At 43.1% G+C, this 20,781-nt stretch overlaps 1 protein-coding gene across 4 annotated transcripts in view; it reads left to right on the forward strand.

Annotated features, from left to right (window-relative positions):
• The first annotated feature begins 12,323 nt into the window (after positions 1 to 12,323).
• The window catches only part of LOC118922437 (kalirin), a 483,582-nt gene continuing 475,124 nt past the window's right edge, over positions 12,324 to 20,781 (forward strand). For all 4 annotated transcript variants that reach the window (XM_057503419.1, XM_057503422.1, XM_057503431.1 and 1 more), the window contains exons 1-2: positions 12,324 to 12,637; positions 12,668 to 13,112. In XM_057503419.1, the coding sequence (XP_057359402.1) occupies positions 13,040 to 13,112 (73 nt within the window). In that variant the 5' untranslated portion in view covers positions 12,324 to 12,637; positions 12,668 to 13,039. The remainder of the gene's footprint in view (positions 12,638 to 12,667; positions 13,113 to 20,781) is intronic.

A 20,781-nucleotide genomic window follows, 5' to 3' on the forward strand; every position in this document is an offset into this window, starting at 1 on the left:
TCCCAGCCTTTTCCAAAGAAGGCACTGTTCCACCCAACAGGTCAAAATCAGTGTCACAAAGAGGGCTGAGAACCAGAAGATAGACTGTGCCTGCTGTTCCAAGAACAACAGACAACTGGCTCAGGTTGTGATTAAAGTTGGTTGGAAGTCACAGCCAGTAGAACAATGACCATATTCATGAACTGAACCTCTGCTTACTCTCCTGTTCCAAAGTCCTTCATCTTCCCTCCACGTGGTCGGCCAGCTGTGCTGAGAGATTTGTCATGTTAGCACCTGGAAATGTTGGATGGACTTGATTATTCTGCGATACAATCTAACATGAAAGACTTGAAAATATAGTTAGTTAAAGGATGCTAACCAGCCATCTTGGTTTGCCTGAGACTCTGGTTTTAGCACTAAAATCTCTGGCACCTCAGGAAACCCCTCAATCATAGGCAAACTGGGATGACTGGTCACACTAGGTTGGGCACATAGTAGGTGCTCAAAAAATTTTAGTCAAACAAAAGAAATAAATAAGCAATAGTAATGTAACTGGAATTATAATGCAATAGGTTGGATTAATTGCTGTGGATAGATTCTGGTTCAGCAGATTTGAGGTTGAGTTTGGTGAAACCAGCATACTATTTTGATGGTATGTAAGTTCAGTCTTGAACTTTAAATATTGTCTTCTTTCTGTCTCTTTTTTTGACCATAGTTTATACATCTGGACCATGAGTCAGAAATAGGCCGCCGAGTTTCAAAACTGTCAAAACATCGTCAAAACTCGACTAGGATTTCTACGGTCTATTTTCCCATTTGGTGACTTTCCCTCCCTATCCACCAAGAAGCCAGGTATCTTCCTGTGATCTATAATGTACTCTTGGGAAGGGAGGAGCATTCCTCCAGTCAAAGAAATCCCACGACCCTGTACTGAGTGACTGCTCCGGGCAGCATGCCGAGTGCTGCAGGGCATTCAAAATGAGTGAAATAGAAGCCTCGCTCTTCATGGCTCTCTGTCTACCAGGGGTATGTGTGAATAAACACATAAATATTTATGACATGAAGCAGGCTTGATACATGCATGCTGCCTTAATGATTTTAATTGTGCTCTATGTGACTATGGGAGAGAGGAAGATCAATTTTGCGATATTATAGAATGCCTGCTAGAAGGAGGTGGATTTAAGCTGGGCTTTGAAAGAAGCAACGGACTTCAAAATTGGTTATGGGGTGGGGAGAGAGTGACTTTCCAGGTAAAAGGAAGAGTATGTGTGTGACAGTTGCAGTAGGTACACATTACACCAACCTGACCATAGGGCCTTAACTAAATGGAGAACATATTATTCTCACGTAACAGTAAGTCCAAGGTGATACAGCAGCTCTGAGGCACCGTTAGTATTCCAGACTCCTTGTCTTCTCTGCTCCACCACGCTTAGCTTGTGGCTGAGGATGTTCTGCCCCCAAGACGGCTGCTCCGCCTCAAGCCTCCTGTTTGTGGACCAGCGAGGAAAGAAAGAAAGAAAGGAAGAAAAGGAGAAGAGAGAAAGGACCAGGGTGTGTAGGAGGGAAAGGCAGGTCCCATAGGAAGAGGGCACATGCTTTCCCCAGCTCCCTCTGCTTTTCTCTGAGGCATGTCTCATGACAAGAAACAGTTTACATGGCCACCCCCACCTGCAAAGGAGTTAGGGAAGGTGAGAATTTTAGCTGGATGCATTGCCCTCCTGAGAATTAATGTAGTTCTCTCAGTAAGGAGGCATGGAGAGTGGATTGTGGGTAAGTAACCAGCAGTTTGTGTACCTTTGAGCAGAAGCCTAGGGATGAGGACAGGCAGGGATTGCTGGAAAACTATGAGCCAAATGCAGGAGACTTGAGGCTTTTACTTGGCTCTTTAATTTCTCTGCGGAAGCCCCAGAACAGCCTAGAGGACTCTGTTTCATGCTTTTCATGAGTTTTTTAGTGTTTTCCCTTACTTTCAGTTTTTCCTCCTGAGTCTCATGTTATCAAGCACCTTGGATAGAGATATAAAAAAACACCACTTTCAAACTTTCTCCCTCACATCAGTATCAGAAGATCATGGAAACATTTGAACCATTTTCTTTGCCTAAATTCATCTGCTATTCATATTTCAATTTTATATTATTATTATTTTATTTTATTGATCAACTCCTTTTTTCCCTTGGGCACCATATCGTATCAACGTTTTCACTATGAACAACTGTAACTTTAGTATTACTAAATACTGATAAGAAAAAAAAATGTATATATAGAAAATACTTAGAAGTATATGTACATATTTCTGTATATAGATTTTTGATTAGTATTTAGCAATGCTAAGATTATGTTTTATACACACACACACAGAGATTTCCCATCTTTAGCTGCCCGTTTGAAAGTCAGATTTGTTCTTCACCTTTGCAATTTCTTTTGTATCCTGATGCAGTTTTGCCTTGGTCGCTCTCACAGCTCCAGTTCTGCAATGTCCCCATTGTTTTACTCCAGCCTTGGTTTCTTTCAGGTTAGTAGTCTTTGAACACAATTTTAAGTACAGAGTAGATGAAGAACCATGAAGAGCTTACTACTATTAGAGGAAGCTGTGACACTGTTATTACTCTAAATCAGGAGTCAGCAGACCTTTCTTTGTGGTGGGCCGTAACTAACTCTTCTGACTTTGTAGGCCCTATGGTATCTGTCACAATGATCCATCTCTGCTGTTGAGCACAAAGGCAGCCAGAGACACTAAGTAATGGGTGTGGCTATGTGCCAATAAAACTTAATTTACAGGACCTTTGCACTACATCTCTTTCCACCTCTCTCTTTCCTATTTTGTTGTGTCTTATTATTACCATCTTTCTTCCACTTTTCTCTTCATTCCTTTCTCATCCTAACTTCTGTTTCTCACTTTCTTTTTCACATCTTGATTCCTGTCTTGTCACTTGCTGCAAGACATATCCCCAAGGGATGCTCGGCAGACCCTCCTAGCCTCTTGAGATGGCATCAGAGAGGAGCTCTACTCCTCCACTTAGTGACACAGGGAGGCTCCTGGGCTGACTGGGTCATGTGTCTAATCACTTCTTAAGTACATGTAACTTTTATTGGGTAGCTTTTATGTTCCTTCTGACTTCCTTGGACCTGAATCTCTGAGGTGACTAACAAGGTCTTTCTCTTACAATTTCAGTGGAAACTGAGTTGCATTTGAATGTTCTTTAGTCTTTTTGAGTTCCCCCATTTCTTTACGATAGGCAAGGCTGCCAGAGAACATGGGTGTGGACTGTGTGCGGGTAATTTCCTTAGGATTTGGAGGAAATCCATATTACTTTACCTGTTTCAGATTTCCTTATTCAGGCAGATTTTTTTGGCCACCACATGCTTCCCCCAAAGACAGGATGAGAGGGAATGTGCTTCATTTGCAGCAGGAAAGCTTAAGAGTAGAGGTCAGGAAGAACTTTGGTTCTGTTACAACTGTATATCAAGCAAGGCCAGGACCAGGGGATGTTTTGGTGTTCCCTTGGAATTGTTAAAAGAACAGGACAGATTACTTCCTATGCTCACTCTAAACAGAAAATAGTGTGACAAAGGAAACAGCTTTGTGTAGCAATTTCCTGTGCAGTATGGGCTCAGGGCTGGGAATCAAGATTTGAGGTCCAAATATCTTCCACCAGCTTCCTCTATGCAGACCAGCCTGCAGGATGCCTGCTGCTCAGTGCAATGGGGAAGACCACCTGCCCTTCCAGTATCTGAGTGATGTTGATGGTTTTTCAGCCTCAGAATTTTCTATCCCTCTCTTTTTCTCTCAGCTGTGCTTTTCAACTACATAGCTAGCTCCATTTTGAAAAACAAATGAAATAAACATTTGGAAACTTGACCATCCCGTGAAGCTACTGCCTTATTTTCTTTTTTCATTGCCAAAACTTCATGAACAGATGATTCAGCTCTGCTACTTCTCTTCTCTGACCACACATTGGCGCCTGTCCTGTCTACAGTTGGGGTTTGCACACTCCACTTTGCTCTCTCACCACATACTCTCTCCCACAGTGGGGTTGCCCTCTCCCCTCTCTCTCAGGATCATTTGTAACCTTCCACGTACCCAGTTTCTGTTTCCATGTCCCAGTCCCTGTTGCCCCTGGCATCTGGGCATGTGACATTTTTGACCCTTCTGTCTCCTGACACCCTCTTGTCTCTTGTGTCCATTGCTATAAATTGTTCCTGTGACTTGTCTGTCTCTCTGGCCTATCTTTTCTTTCAGGTACTGGCTTTACTTCCCTCGCCTTGCCTGAGGAAGCCAGTGGTAAACTGTTGTAGAAATGCAAGAGTACAGAGCTGAAGGCTGGGCTAGGATGGCATTAGAGGGAAAGGGGGCAATGGATGACGTTTCAAAGGAAAATTTTGGCTTAATGACAGCATGGATGCAAGTCCTAGAGGAGGCAGAGGAGCTAAGCAAGTCTCCCAGGGTTCTAGTCTGTGAGACTGGAATATTGAGGGCAGGAAAGTCAGGAAGAGGTGCTAGTTCTAAGGCAAATTTGATTTGAAGAGCAAGCAAGACATGCAAGTGGATGATATGTTTAAAGAGAGAAAGTTAATGGAAATGGATAGAAAACCTTTTATCACAATTGCTCTCACTACTTCAGCCAGCTCCTAGCTCCTGAATCAATATTTCTAGCTCCCAAGTTCTCCCAGGGTCTGTGCTGACAGTTCTAATTGCTGATTGGACATTACTACCTGGATGCCCATCATCACTTCAGACTCCTCAGGTAAGAGGAAATGTGTTTCAGAGAAGCAGCCTGGAAAACTGGCCTCAAAGTCACGGGTTCTGGGGTCTGCTGTGTGACATTGGGCAAGTCGCTGTACTCTCTAGTTTCCATTTTCTCATTGATGAAATTAAGGGTTAGACGAAGTAATATCTTACTTAATCACTACCATCTTTTCCCAGATTGGTTTCTCTCCTAGATTTTTTCCCTTTTGTTAGTCATGCCACCATTCTCTGTTACCTAGTGCCCAGAGATGTTTTGAACTCCTCTACACCACCCTTCCCTCTTTCCTGCCTACACCTGCTCCACTCCACATATTAGCTATTGCTCAACACCTGCTATTGCTTTTTTTCCTTCTTGTTGACTTTCCTTAGCTTTCCATTTCAGTCTCCCCCATGTCATATACTCCTAGACCCTTTCTATGGACTCTGAACTCCTCCTTCCAGCCTTCTGGCCACATTTACCTTCCTAAACGTTTCTTCCATACTGTTTCTGCTTCTTTAAATCTTCAAAGAGAGGTGGAGAGAAGGAGGTGTCTGTCAAGATCACCTGAGAATTTTTTTTTATTAAGGTATGATTGATATACACTCTTATGAAGGTTTCACATGAAAAAACAATGTGGTTGCTACATTTACCCATATTATCAAGTCCCCACCCATACCCCAATGCAGTCACTGTCCATCAGTGTAGTAAGATGCCACAGATCCACTATGTCCCTTCTCTGTGATACACTGTCCTCCCTGTTATCCCCCACACCATATGTACTAAACATAATACCCCTCAGTCCCCTTCTCTTTCCCTCCCCATCTGCCCTCCCACACTCTTCCCCTTTGGTAACCACTAGTTCATTCTTGGAGTCTCTGAGTCTACTGCCATTTTGTTCCTTCAGTTTTGCCTCATTGTTATACTCCACAAATGAGGGAAATAATTTGGCATTTGTCTTTCTCCATCTGGCTTATTTCACTGAGCATAATGTCCTCCAGCTCCATCCATGTTGTTGCAAATGGTATCACCTGAGAATTTTTTCCAAGTACTTGTACCTGAACGTTTCTCCTCCTCCCTCCACCCTGATATTCTTGTGCACCAAGTGAAAAAGATCCCCTTGGTGAATTCTCTTTCTCTTTCTCCTCACTGAAAAAAAAATCTATATTATGAAAATGTAAATATTTAAATATAACACTTATTTTATAGACCATGAAAATCCCATATAATCCCCTGAAGTTAATTGCTGTTTCCTTGTAAGTATGTATAGCTTTACCCCATTTTTTTAAACAAAAATTACTGGTTTAAAAATAATAATTTTATTGAGATATAATTGACATTTGATAAATTACATGTATTTAAAGTGCACAATTTGATCAGGTTTGACATAAGCATACACTATGAAACCATTGTCACAGTAAAAAACATGTCCATCATCTCCAAAAGTTTCATTGTTCCCCTGTCATTCCACCCTTTTTGTCCCTCCTCTCCTAGTCTCCCCTTCAGGTCATCTCCAGATAACTGCTGATCTGCTTTCTGATCTATTTCAATAGAATACTTTGCATTTCCTAGAACTTTATATCAATGAAATAATTTAGTATGTATTCTTTTTTGTCTGATTTCTTTCACTCAGCATACTTATTTTGAGATTCACCCATGTATTGTTGGTTAATCAATAATTCACTTCTTATTACTGAATAGTGTTCCATCATTTGTATTTATTCTAATTTGTTTATTCTACTACTTGATGATGGCTTTTGGATTATTTCCAGTTTTTGGCTATTATATATAAAGCTGTTATTATGTACAAAACCTTGCATGATATATGCTTTTGCTTTTCTTGGGTAATATACCAAGAATGGCTGCTTCATATGGTACGTGCATGCTTAACTATCTAAGATACTGCCAAACTGTTTTTTGAAGTGGTTGTACTATTTTATATTTCACCAGAAGTGTAGGAGAGTTCCAGTTGTTCCATTTCTTCACCAGCACTTGGTATGAACAAAACTTTTTAATTTTAGACATTCTAATAGATATTTTATTGCAGTTTTAATTTGCATTTCCTCAATGACTAATGATGTTTAGAATCTTCTGAAGTATCTGTTTGCCATCTATATAACTGCTAAGGTGTTTATTCAAATCTTGGGTCAAAATTTTTAAAATTGGGTTGTTTTCTTATTTTGAAAGTTTGAGAGTACTTTATATATGTTGGATATAATCCTTCATCAGATATGTGATTCTCAAATATTTTCTCCTAATGGCTTGCTTTTTCACTATCTTAACAATGTCTTTTGAAGAGCAGAACTTCCTAATTTTGATGAAATCAAGTTTATAACATTTTTTTTCTTTAGAGATTGTTTTAGGTGTCATCTAAGAAATCTTTTCCTACCCTAAGGTCACAAAATATTTTCTTTGATGTTCTCTCGAAACTTTATAGTTTCAGGTTTTACATTTAGGTCTATGATCCATTTTAAATTAATTTTTGTATATGGTGTGAGATACTGATCTAAGCTAATTTTCTTTTTGCATAAGGGATATTATGATAAGGCACAATGATACCTTTCCCCAAAGATGTCTATATCTTGGTCCTCAGAACCTGTGGATATGTTAGATTACTGGGAAAATGGGAATTAAGGTTTAAGATAGAATTAAAGTTGCTAACCAGATGACCTTAAAAATACAGAGTTATCTTAGATTTATCTGGGTGGGCCCAATGTAATCACAAGGGCCCCTTAAAGCTGGGGGAAGAGGACTGAAGAGGAAACAAGAGACAGCAGTGTGAAATGGACTTAGCCCATATTGCTGGTTTTAAAGATGGAGAAAGGAAGACACAAGCCAAAAAATGCAGGTTGCTTCTAGAAAATGGAAAAAGCAAGGAAATAGATTTTCCCTTACAGTCTTTGGAAAGAATGCCAATACCTTGTGAGTACCCATTTGGATCTTTGATTTCCAGAATTGTAAGATAATCAAATTTGGGCCTATTTGAAACTGCTAAGTTTGTGGTGATTTGTTTTGGCAACCATAGAAAGCCAATACAGATTTATGGTTGTTCAAGCACAATTATAAAGATAGTCCTTTTCTCACTGAATTCCCTTTAATCTTTGTTGAAAATCAAATGAAAATAAATGTATGGGTCTGTATGTGGACTCCATTCTATTCCATTGATACGTTTGTCTATTTTTACACCAACATCACATTGTCTTAATTACTGTAACTTTATAATAAGCCTTGTAATTCTACAGTGTAAGTCCTCCAACTTTATTTTTTCTTAGTTGTTTGGCTTTTCTAGTTTTTTTGCATTGAATCAGCTTGTCAATAGCTGCAAAAAACCTTCTGGGATCTTGATTGGGTTGGCATTGAATCCACAATTTGGGGAGTACTGATATCTTAAGTATTTTGAGTCTTCTGATCCAAGACATATTTTATCTCTCCATTTACTTAAGTCCTCTTTATATGGGCCTTGTAAATCTGTAATTTGATTTAGCTTTCCTTTGCATTTCATATTTTTCCAAGCCAATGTAAATAGTGATTTTTTTTGAACTTCAGTTTTCAAATCTTCATTGCCAGTGCATAGAAATACAACTTATTTTTTATAGTAGGTCTTATATCCTAAGGCCTTGCTAAACGTGTTTTTAGTTCTAGTAGCATTTTGATAGAGTTCATGAAATTTTCTGAATAGACAATCATGTTGTCTATGATTAAAGACAGTTTTACCTCTTACTCTACAATTTGAATGCCTTTCATTTCTTTTTCTTGCCTTATTGTACTGGTTGAATAGTACAATGTTGAATAGGATTAAGAGTGGACATCCTTGCTTTGTTCTGATCTTAGGGGGAAAGCATTCAGTCTTAAATCATTAAGTATATTAGCTATAGATTTTTTGTAGATGCCCTTTATTAGGTTGAGGAAGTCCCTTCTATTCCTAGTTTGCTGAAAATTTTGATCAGAAATGGATGTTGTATTTTGTCAAGTGCTTTTTCTGCATTTATTGAGATGATCATTTGATTTTTCTTTTTTAATATTGCATATTAATTTTCTAAGGATGCTATAGCAAAGTACCATAAACTGCATGGCTTAAAAGAACAGAAATTTATTCTGTCACAGTTCTGGAGGCTAGAGGTCCAAAATCAAGGTGTCAGCAGGGCCATTCTCCCTCTGGGACTCTGGATAGAATCCCTCCTTGTTTCTTTCTGAGCTTCTGGCGGTAGCCATCAACCCTTGGCATTCTTTGCTTGCAGCTGCATCACTCCAGTCTCTGCTGCTGCTGTCACATGGTGTTTTCCCTGTGTGTTTCCATCTTCAGATGGAATTTTCTTCTTATAAGGATACCAGTCATATTGGATTAGGTAACATTCACAGGTACCAGGGATTAGGACTTCAGTGTATCTTTTTGGGGGACACAAAAATTCAACCCATAACAAATTATAAATTATATTGATTTCCAAATGTCAAGCCAACCTTGTATCCTTGGGATAAACCCATTTGGTCATTATGTATTATGCTTTTTATGTATTATTGAATTTGATTTGCTTAAATGTTATTAAGAATTTTGCATCTATGTTCATGAAGTATAGCAGTTTGTAGTTTCCCACCCCTCTCAATTGATATTTATTTAATTTTGGCATCAGAGTAATGTTGGTCTCATAGAAAAGTTGGGAAATACTCCCTCTTCTTCATTTTCCTGGAAGAGTGAGTGTGGGATTGGTATTATTTCTTTCTTATATTTTACAGAATTCACCAGTGAAGCCATATGGATCTTGAGTTTTGTTTGTGAAAAGCCTTTAAGCCACAAATTCAATTTTTAAAATAGATATATGGCTATTTAAGTTATCTATTTCTTCTTGAATAAGCTTTAGTAGTTTGTCTTTCAAAGAGTTTGTCCATTTTATACATTGTCAAATTTTTTGGCACAAAGTTGTTCATCATATTCCTTTATTATTCTTTTTTACTTCTCTATAATCTTTAGTGATGTCACCTCTCTCATTCCTGCTAATAGTAATCTAATTCTTTTCTCATGTTTCCTTATTTCAGCCCAGCTAGAGGTTTATCCATTTTATTGATCTTCTCAAAGAACCCACTTTTGGTTTCATTGATTTTTCTCTTTTGTTTTTCTGTTATCAAGTTCATTGCTTTCTGCTCTTTTAAAATTTCTGTTCTGCTTTGGGTTGCATTTGCTAAGATGAAGCAGAACAGGAGATCATTGATTTGAGAACTTTCTTTTCAAAATAGATATTTTGGTACTCTAAGATTCCCTCTAAGTACCTCTTCAGCTGTATCTCACAGATATCCATATGTGTTTTCATTTTTATTTGCTTTAAAATTCTTTCCAATATCCCTTTTAAGTTCTTAGTTGACTGTCACTTATTCAGTATTATATTATTTGGTTTCCAAATATTTGGGTGATTTCCCATATATTTTTAATTGATTTCTAATTTAATTTTATTGTGCTCAGAGAGCATGCTTTGTGTGATTTTTGAAAAAACAACTGAGCTTTAATTTGTATATTACTTTGCATGGGGTTAATCCAGTTAAGTTTATTGAGACTTGTTTTTGATTTAGCATATGTTTAATCTTGGTAATGTTATCTGTGCACTTGAAAAAAATGTGTACCTTTTGATTTTGAGTGCATTATTCTATAAATGTCAGGTTAAATTAGTTGATAGTGCTGTTAAGTCTTCCATTTTTTCACTGACCTATCTCCTTATTCTATATTAAGTATTAAGATTTCTGACTATAATTAATGAATTTGTCTATTTCTCCTTATAGCTCTGAGTTTTTCATATATTTTGAAAATGTCTTATTAAATGCAAAAACTTTTAGCATTGTTATGTCCAATTGATGGATTGAAATGTCCCTCTTTATCCTTGGTCATAGTCGTTGCTCTGAAGTATTCTTTGATATTAATATAACCATGAACATTTAAATTTTTAATAGAAATTGCCAAATTCCCTCTAAAAAAACTGGTGTCATTCATTTTCCCTCATTCCGGTCCACATTTATTGAGATTTTATTATAAACCTTCCTCTAAAAATGTAATGTTTCTTCTAAATTTGGGATGAGTTAGTATTCTTCCCAGGTCTCTGGTTCTCTATCTGCACCATAGTGGCAGTTAATAGTTCTGCCATCACATGTGCATGTGGGAGCACAGGCCAGGGTTTAAGTATGGAGTTAAGGGGAGGAAAAATTTAGAAAAGACAAATGAAAAGTACTTTCATTCACTGTCAGAGAGGGTGGTAGTAGGAAAGAGGGCATCTGACTGCTTTAAGGCAATTCAAGATATCAGGGCCAGATGAATTAGATCCTACGACAGTAAACTAGTGATCTCAGAGTCACTCTTAATAATAATTTTTAAGAAATGGGGTCTGATGAATGTACCCAAGACTGGAGACACGTACCTGTACTTATTTTCTTAATGGGTGAAAAGAAAGTGTGATATTCAGCAAAGAAAGTGATGAGTACAGGGAGCCAGAAAGGGTTCACTAAAAACTTCCTTAATTCTTTCTATTTATTGTTAAGAGTTGCCCAGTTGGTAGATTTGGAAAGGTCCCAGGTGCTTTGACCCAGAGAGAGATGGAACGAGGTAGGTTGCCAGACACAAACAGACCCAGGTGATTCTGGCTGGTAGGCGGTAGGCCATCAACTTTAGATGCTGACCTGGTTTTTCCTATAGGTGTGTTTTAACACATTAGGTCAGTACACAGCCTTTCCATCTGCCTGGATGCGGCAGCATCAAGCCCTCCTTCCTCCTCCCCACCGCACACACATTAAGTACTCAGGTCTAAAAAGCCTCTATTTTGTAGGTTCTGCAGTCACTAGAACTATAAACAGAATACTGGCTAATTATTGTTTAATTATTGCTTAAAAACCAATTGGCACAATACAATCACTGCATTAATTACCCCATACAGCATCTGCTTTCTTCTTTGCAGTCATCCCCATTTCTCCCGGCCCCTCTCTCCACTTTAATTGAAATTCAGCTTGCTGTAACACCTCCTTTCTCCTGGCCAACTGGATCGCTCCATTCACACGAGCACGAAGAACAAAACAGAGAAGGCCCCGGGGATTAGGGAGTTTTGACAGCTGTCCAAGAGGAGCGCTGAGATACGGGCCAAGTACCGAGGCAGGGCCGAGACAAATGAGAGAAGAGAGTGACGGAGGGAGGGAGAGACGGGCCGGGAGACCGAGCAAGAGGAACGAACTGGACAAAGAGTCACAGAGACAGGCAGAGATGTTGGAAGGGGTACTGACAAGGGGAAAAAGGAAGAGAAAAGCTAAAAAATAGGGGAACCAAGGAGAGAAGGTGAGGCAAGTGAGAGAGGCTTTGGAGGGAGGGGAGACAGGAGAGCGCTTGTCAGGAAGGAGGGAGATAAGGTCCAGCTCCCAGGGACAGGTCAGTCCAGCTCGGGACCGGTCTGAGGAGCGGGCGGGCAGGCAGCTCGGGTTCCGGCTCACACACCTGGGAGCGGGGTGGGGCGGCGGCGGCGGGGGGCGCCGGGGCACCGACCGCGCGGGACCAAAGGCAGCGCGCGCCGCGCCGGGGCGGCAGAGCCCCCTCGGCAGGCCCGGCGGCCCCGCCCCCTCGGCCGCCTCCTGCGCCGGGGCTTTTCCTGCGGGGCTCAGGAAGCCGGCCTAGCGCGGCCGCGAACAATAGCTCGGAACTCGGGCTGCGCTCGGGGCGAGGCCGGCGCGGGGCCGAGGGGCCGCGGGGCCGCGGGGGAGGTGCGTCGGCGCCGCCCGGAGCCCGCGGCGAGCCCCCGGCCCGGCCCGAGCCTCAGTTCGCTCCGCGCCGCGGGGTCATTGTTGGCCACGACGGAGGGAGCGGGAGCCGAGGGAGGAGCTGGGGAGGCGGCGGCGGCGGCGGCTGAGGAGCCAGAGGGGGAGCCAGAGAGCGAGGGAGGGAGGCCGGGAGAGCGAGGGAGCGAGGGAGGGAGGAGGTAGGGAGACGGGGAGGAGGGAGGGAGGAGGAAAAATAAAGAGGAGAGAGGAGCGGGGCTGAACAATAGAGACAGGCAGACGGGCGCGGAGGAGAGCCAGCCGCCGCTGCCGGGCAGAGCGGGCGCCCAGGCAGCCCGGCCCCGGCCCGGGCACAGCAGCGGCCAGCTCCCCCGGGGGAGGGGTGCCATGGGGGAGCCGGCGGCCGGCGCCCGCAGCCCGCCGCGCGCCTCCGCCTGAGGGACGCCTGGCGTCCTCCGCCTCAGCCCCGCCGCCCCGGCCGCTCGCCCTCGAAGCCCGGAGTCCGCCGCGTCTGCGGCCGCGGCCGCTGCGCCCCGCGCCCTCCGCCCAGCGGGTGCCGGGCAGCTCTCGGCCCCAGGTTTCGCTGCCCGCGGACCCCAGTCATGAACCCTCCGGAGGGGCCAGCGGAGGAAGGAGGAGCCGCTGACTCGGACGTGGACGCCTTTTTCCGGACAGGTAAGCTGAGCAGCGCGCCGGGGGCTGTGGCGAGGGCTGCTGCCTCGGACGCGGCGTCTCGGACAAGTTTGGGGAAGGAGGGCTGTCGCTGGGGTGTGCGTGCTGGGGGCCAGTCCTCCTCGTCGTCGGGGCTGGAGTTGCCTAGAGTGCCTTGATTGTTGTTATGGCAATGCTGGTTGCGTTTTGGGGAGGGGTGGGGGCTGGGAGCTCGGCACTCCTCAGCGTTCACCCCACTTGCGGAGTCTGTGTCGAGGAGCGGGAGGCGGTCCCCTCGGGGCGCCTGCTCCCGGAGCGCGGGGACGGGGCGATGTGGGATCACTTTGCAGCGCGCCGCTCCAGCCACCAGCCTCCCCAGCCCCTCCCTCGGTCGCCTCCTCCCCCAGCACCCGGCCTGGCACCCCTTCTCTGGCCAGGGACCCTGGTGTGCAAAGAGGGTCAGTGGGGACCAGGGGTCGCGAAGGCTGCAGACTGACAGCCACGAGCGGCGCGGACCGAGGACGGTCGAGCCTGGTGCGTGTGGGGAGCCAGCGTCTCAGACTTGGGAGGCCGACAGGCTGAGAGGGCGGTGGGCGCCTCAGACCTCCTCCTTGTCCTCCTCTTCTCTAGTTCTGAGAACAGATGAGCTTTTCATAAGAATCACTCATTCCTGGAAGTGTGAGTTAGCGTCCTCCTCATACACACCCACTGAATCCTCGCTGGCTGTGGCGGGTAGATTCCCCGATCTGCCTTTCCAGCAGCTGTTTGCGGCCCCCGCCACTTTCCTTCCCTCAGGTGCATAGCTCCTATTCCCTGGCTACACAGCCCCTTCCTCACGTCCCAACACCTGTGCCCCCATTCGTCTGTTGGCTAAGGATTCTCCCCTTTACCTGTGGCTCCCACCAACTTGTAGGCAGCGCTTCCCATCTCCCGTGTCTGGAACCATTTTGTTTGGAATCTTTGTCCCAAGGAGTCCAATAAGTTAGGGAGTCCCTGCACATCTTCCCTCTTTTGGTAAATTGGGTTAGAGGACATGAACTGGTGGGGTCAGGGATCAGGTTAGCTCTGAAGGCTCTCTGCACATCCATCTGTTCCCTAATCTCATTGCCCTGGAGGTCATCTCTAGGGGAGAGGATGGGATGCTTTGTTGGGGAGACTTGAGGCTTTACAAGTCAAGACTTGATTGGCCCATATGTTCATTTTCTAGTTGGTCTAAAGAGAAAAGAGCCTGAAGGACAGGAGCTCATGCCAGGGCCTGGAGAAACCAGAGAGGGCACCTGTTGGTGTATCCTGCGTCCCTCCTTCCTTTTCCCCAAACATATACATCCCCTCTCCCTCTCTCTGGTCCTCCCACACCTCCCCCACCCCCAAACACACACACTGCCACCATACACCCAAAGCTTGGATTCTAAAGAGGTGCCTAACCTGAGTTTAGGGGAGAGGTTCTAGGGGCTAAGTGAAATCTAGAAATACTCACTGGGTCTCCCCTGACCATCCCCTTTCCTTCCTGCCACAGCATCTGTGGCAAAAGTCTGCCTTTTCTTAGCTCTGGGGAAAACCCTTGAAGTGTGAGCCTTCCCATATTCCATTTTTGGGCTCTACTTTCATCTTTTGGCAACCACTTCCCCTTCCCCTTTCCTGCCATCTAAACACTAGTACTTGCCCATTCTCTGTCCCAGGCCCTTCTAGCAGACCTCAGTTTCTAGAGACTTGCTAATTTCTGACAAATGAATTCACACACTGTTAATGGTGTTAATGGCCTGTAATGGTCCAATGTGTTACTTTTCCCAGGGCCTTTCAAAACATAATGTGTGGCTTACATTGTCTAGTCCTGGCTCAAATCACAGGGTAAATAGCAGACTGGGGTCTGTCTCCTGTGGGATTTCTGTTGGGGATATTCTCCTTCCTCCTTGGGCAGCCCTGTTTTGGGGATAGCAGGGAGGCTAGGTCTGATGTGCACTTAGAATCAAAGAAAGGTTGACTCCTCAATTCATAAAGCTGGGAATGACTGAACCTGTAACAAGTTGCAAGAGGGAATGTAGGCTGCCTGTGGCTGCCCCCCTCTCAACCCTGCATGGTCTTCTGTGCTCTGCTTCCTGATCTTGCCCCCTCTAGTCCATCTCTTCCTGGGGATTCTTAAGCTTGGAAAAGGTGGTATTTCTTAACCTTTGTCCTTGTAATTCTCCATCTTCCATAGCACTGCTAGGCTAGATTTTAAATTCATTCAACTGAACAATCAAGAAACCTTCAAACACATTTTCCAAGTTCCTAGCACCAGGGTTATCCCCTACTTTCTGGTGGAAGATTTTGCACCCACAAAGACCAGATTGGCAATTGCTTTGTCAAAACTCTGGCATACAATGCCTCTAATTAGGCATGTTTTGAATAATTCTGTCATTTTAGTTCCTTACTTGTCCTCTTCTGATTATTTAGGTATTTCATTTCTCTTGACCAACTGATTAAGCTAGATTCCCTAACTCTCACTTCCCTGTACACACAAAGACACACACACACATCCCCAACCCACTATTCTTACAGATTGATAGATTCCATATCCTCTTCCTGGGAATTTTCTGTTCCAAGCCTGGGAAAGTGTGCCAGAATAATTTTATTGATTATGGCACAGGAGGGGAAATATGGGAATCAGAAGTAGAGTAGAAAATTAATAAGGACATTTCAACTCTTAGTAGGAGACTTCTGCTGTCCAGGGTGCTGTGAAATACAAAAGAAATATTCAAAGTGGTCTCTGACCTCAGAGAACTTTTAAAAGAAGGTTGACAATTATTGCTCAATTAGAGATTAATTAATTGCTAAACATTTTGGTGCTATAAGATAAAAATTTGACAGAATTACAGAGGAGGTAGAACCAAGGGTAGTCCTTGGGATGGAGAGTAGGAGGAACAGCATGAGAAAAGGTACATGGGAGGGAGGTTGGGGCATTGACATTGAGGATCCCAGGCTGACCAGGTGGAGAGCGTAGGTTAGGGAGGAATGGGATGCAGGGATGGGTAAGAAGGGCAGGGCTAGATAGGGACAGTCTGGGAAGTATGAGAGGGGTTTGGATTTGACTCAGGGTCAGGAGGGAATTATTTTAGGTTAGTATCAATAAAAGTTTTCATTTTTTTTTTTTGCCAGGGAGTTAGAAGAGGTTTGGAGGTGGAAGGGAGAAAGCTTGTGGACAAGGAAAACTGAAGATACTAGATTGATTGCAGAGTTAGATAGCTGGAGAGGTGAGACAAGAGTAGGTTCCCTATCAAAAGTAAAAGCTTAGTTTTGGTGAGCTGAGGAGAAACCTCTGTAAGACTCAAAGAAAAAAAATTTAAAGAGTAAGTGAAAAGAGATTGATGTTAAAATATCTTTTACCTCTATCTTTCTCTTGAGTTTTGGTCCTATGAGTCCAGACATTTTCAACTAGGGTTTTTACTGTTACTTGGACATCAGCCAGCCTCAACTCTATATGTCTTTCTAACTCCCAAACTAACTTCTCCTCTTGTCTTTCTTAATTCTATAAGTGGCATCTTCCCTCTCCCAGTCGTGATATTTAAAACCTTTGTAATGTCTATGAGGAGTCACTCTCCTCTAACAAACCCTATTGAATTATCTTTCATTGTCAGCCTATGCTGTTCATCCACAGGTCCTCTTCCATAGTCCAGCACCTATTATGCTGCCCATGGCTTCTTTTTCTGTCCTTGGAGTCTGCTCTCTCACCCTCACTCCAAATTGTCACCTGTAGGCAGATGGTACTTTCTAGAGTACATTGCACTACTTTTATCACATCACCACCCAGTTTATGAACTTACAGTGACTCCTTAGTACCTTCAGGGTCAAGTCTGTGCTTCACAGCTCAGTTCCGGCCAGGTTGCTCTTCTCATGGCCCAAGGGTACTTTTTGACTCACATTCTCTTTGAACCATCCACCCCTTCACTCCTACTCTTCAAATCCAACTCATTCTTCAAGACTTGAGCACACCCCTCCCCATACCCCTCTTCTGGAGCTTTCACAGCTCACTAAAGCAACTCTCTCCTCTGAACGTTTAAAGCACTCATTTTCTCACTTCATCAGTAATAATGTATTGTTTTTAGCTCTTTAATATATGTAAGGCTTTTCTCCTCCATTGAAATTATTTATAAGGTAAAAGATATTTTGAAAAGTTCATGATTGATCAAAACCAAAACCCAAACAGATCACCTCCCTCCAATATGATAAAATAAACATGGCAAAATATAAGCAGTTGTTGAATTCAGGTGTGGTATATTGGTATTCACTATACTATTCTTTAAACTTTTCTCTCACATGATAGTCTCAACCCCTCTAGACAGAGGACTTGGACATTGGCGGGTGTGAATCATTGAGAAAGGAGATTTTAGAATAACATCTATGTTTATGTGCAATTCTTTGAGTAAATATTGGCACCCTGCCTGTGCATTGCCAGGGACCTTACAGGGGAGGACCTCCTGAGCTCTCTTTTGCAGTAAAGGAAAACATCTTTTTTTGACAAATGTGCTTGATGTCCCAGCATGTAAACATGATGCTTAATTCAGTGTTTATTGTTCCTTCTGGATTCTCCTCCTTTTCTGCCCATCATGAATTGGGCTTTTGGTCATATAATTTTCCAGGAACTTCTGTGGGAGTATTGAGAGGACTTTGTTGTTCTGGAGAGGGAATATTGTTAATATTTCTAATGTTGTATTTTTTTTTATTCTTTAAATTGCTTTTATTATACAGTTGAAGTATTAATTATAAGCATCTAGTCTATTTTCACACCAATGATCAATAGTACACATTAATAACTGGGTAAGAGTTGTTATTGGTACATAAATGTACTGGGATTTGGGCATGAAAACAACACAGTTGTGTGCCTAGGGTAGTGTCAAATAGCCTTCAATTGACACTCATGTGTATTTCTTAACAAATTCCGTTACAAATATGGCATCTATTTTGAGAACCAAATGCCATAACAGAAGAGGGAAGTCTAATGTTGTATTTATATAGACTATTCCTACATTAATATATTTTAGAACATATCAATGACATCCAGGTGTGCTTTCATAAGGTATGGAAGGCTGTGTTTCATCTTTGTGCCACCAGTTGTCAGTAACTTGATTATTGGCACATATTTGATAATTCTTTGGAAGGTGGAAGAGGTGTTGGAATAAACTGAAAGCTATAGAAAGAAATTAGGTGAGAAGTGAGAAAAACCTTCCTGACTATAAATATCAATAAAACACTAGAACAGGTGAACTAAGGGTCCTTCTCAGATGTTGGAGAATAAACACTTCCTTTTCAAAGATCTTTCTGGTTCTGGAACTTGGCAGTTTGCTTTTGGAGGTAAGCTGTATGGTTTGGTCTAGTGGTTCTCAAGCATGGGCAATTTTGTACCCCAGGAAACATTGGGTGATATTTGGAGACAGGTTTTTGGTTGTCACAACTAGGGGTGGGATTGCTATTGGTATCTAGTGGATGGAGGTCTAATGTGTTGCTATGCATCTTATAATGCACAGGACAAAAAAGAATTTTCCAGCCCCCAAATGTCAGTGGTTCTGAAGGTGAGAAACCCTGGTATAGTGAGAAGATCTTGGGTTTTGGATCAGAGAGGCTTAGTACTAACTAGGGGCAGAGTCTTGGGTAAACAATTTAATCTCTCTCATCCCCAGTTTTCTGCAAAATGGGACTAAAAATGCTTGCTTCACAGGTTTGGAGGATTAAATAGGAGAAATGTGTAGAAAGCATCTAGCCATTTCTGATACACAATAGGAGCACAATAAATCCTAGCCACCCCTGTTACTCCTGCTGTTTTAATAAATGAATATGATGTCATAGAGGCTGGGGAAGAGGGGCTGTTCAGGGCTTTTGCTATGGGGGGAGGGTGCCAGAGAGGCAGCCTGATGGAGTGCAGGGAGCCCGTGTGTGCAATCAGAAGGCTAGGGTTTGAGTCTCAGCTTTCATTCATTCATTCAGTCAGTCAATCATTTGTTTGACAGATGTTAATGGAGTGCCTCCTGCAGCCACATACTGTGCTTGGGAGTGTATAAAGTCATTACAGGAAAGAATATAGGGCAGGAAGGGAAGTGGATACAAATATATTCCCTCAGGGAGTACTTGGATTTAAGGTGGTGGGGTTGGGGGGTGAGGGGAGAAGGGAGAAAAAGCCTGTGAAGGAGGCTGAAAAGGTCAGGCAAGAAAGCAGGAGGTGAACACCTCCCTTTGCTCTCTACTTGCCTGAATGACTTGGGCAAATGACTTTAACATCTGTGTATGATGTTATCCTCTTCACTCCTTCCCTTATAGGGCTGTTGAGAGACTAAAGTAAGATACTGTGTGTGAAAGGTCATTATTAGCTGTACAATTTTATCCAAATATATGTAGATAGTTCCTTCCAAATTGAACATTCTATTACTCTAAGTGCCTCTTCTGACAAGTATTATCTTATTTAATCTGACCTCCATGGAACCTTTCCAGTCCCGGAAGAGAGTCCTTCTCAATTTGGTCTCCCAAGGGAACTGGACAGGACACCCCCCTTACAACGGTTCAGGGCACTCTTGTTCTCTTCTCCTTTGCAAAAGTATAAAAATGCCAGCCCCCCAGCTCTTCAGGCCTTGGTATATGGCTCCATGTTATCTGGAGGAGCCTAGCAAGTTCTTGCTTCCACCAAGCCTCAGGTAGGTACGGTGAATCAGTCCCTTCCCACTTCTCTGTCTGTATGCAGTTCAGTCGCCTCCTGCCACTTCTTTGTGTGTGAATGATGGGCAGCCAAATAACTAGGGAATGATTGACAGCCACAGGGCTGTTGAATCAATAGAGCTGCTTGAAATAATGTCTGCTGAGGAGTGGGGGAGCAGAAAGATCAGCTGGGAGGACAGAGGAATTAATTCAAGGGAGTGAAGAAGAAACTGTTGGACAGTTAGCTTTGTCTCTTTCCCTTCTGTCCTGTGGCATTATTAGGAGGGAGGTGGACACTAGCTAAAAAAACATGGATATAAGGGGTAAACAAGTAGAGTAAAAAGTGGCAGATATGCTGTGTTCTCAAGGAAATGTCACATCATGAGCTGAGACTTGAAGAATTGGTAGGATTTGGATGGGGAAGACAAAAAGTGTTGTTTTCCCAGGTTGGAACATTGTTAGAAGGAGGTGAGAGGATCTATGGCATGTTTGGGGGCAGTATGTAGTCCGGTTGGTATGACGCAGAGGATGCAGGTGGAGGATCAGTAGGAGATCAGAAGTGGGTAGGGACCAGGTTGACTGACTGATTCATTTATCAAACATTTGCTGGGCTCCTAGATTATAAAGGGCTTTGAATAGCCGGCTAAGGAGTTTGGTCTTTCTGTAGTGTGCTTTTGGGAGTAACCAAAAGTTTCTGGAAAGGTTGGTGACATAATCAGGAAGGTAAAACTGGTAGCCCTATGGAGGGTCAGTTGGAATAGGGGAGGAGTTGCTGGCTAGGGCTGGATCAGGAGACCACTGTGATAGGTTAGAGGGTCTGAACTTGAGATGCCACAGTGGAAATGGAGAGGTGGGGATGGATGTGAGGGACCTTGTGGATATAGAGTCTATAGTCTGTATACTTGACAAATTGGTTGTAGAGGTATCAAGGAAGAGGCAGAAATCAAAGATTACCCCAAAACTTAGAGTCTGGGTGGCTAGGAGGATGGAAGTGCCCTAATTGAAAATCAGGAATTAGGAAGAGGAGGAGCAG

This window comes from Manis pentadactyla, chromosome 1, assembly GCF_030020395.1.
Source record: "Manis pentadactyla isolate mManPen7 chromosome 1, mManPen7.hap1, whole genome shotgun sequence".
In the NCBI taxonomy this organism is placed as follows: Eukaryota; Metazoa; Chordata; class Mammalia; order Pholidota; family Manidae; genus Manis; species Manis pentadactyla.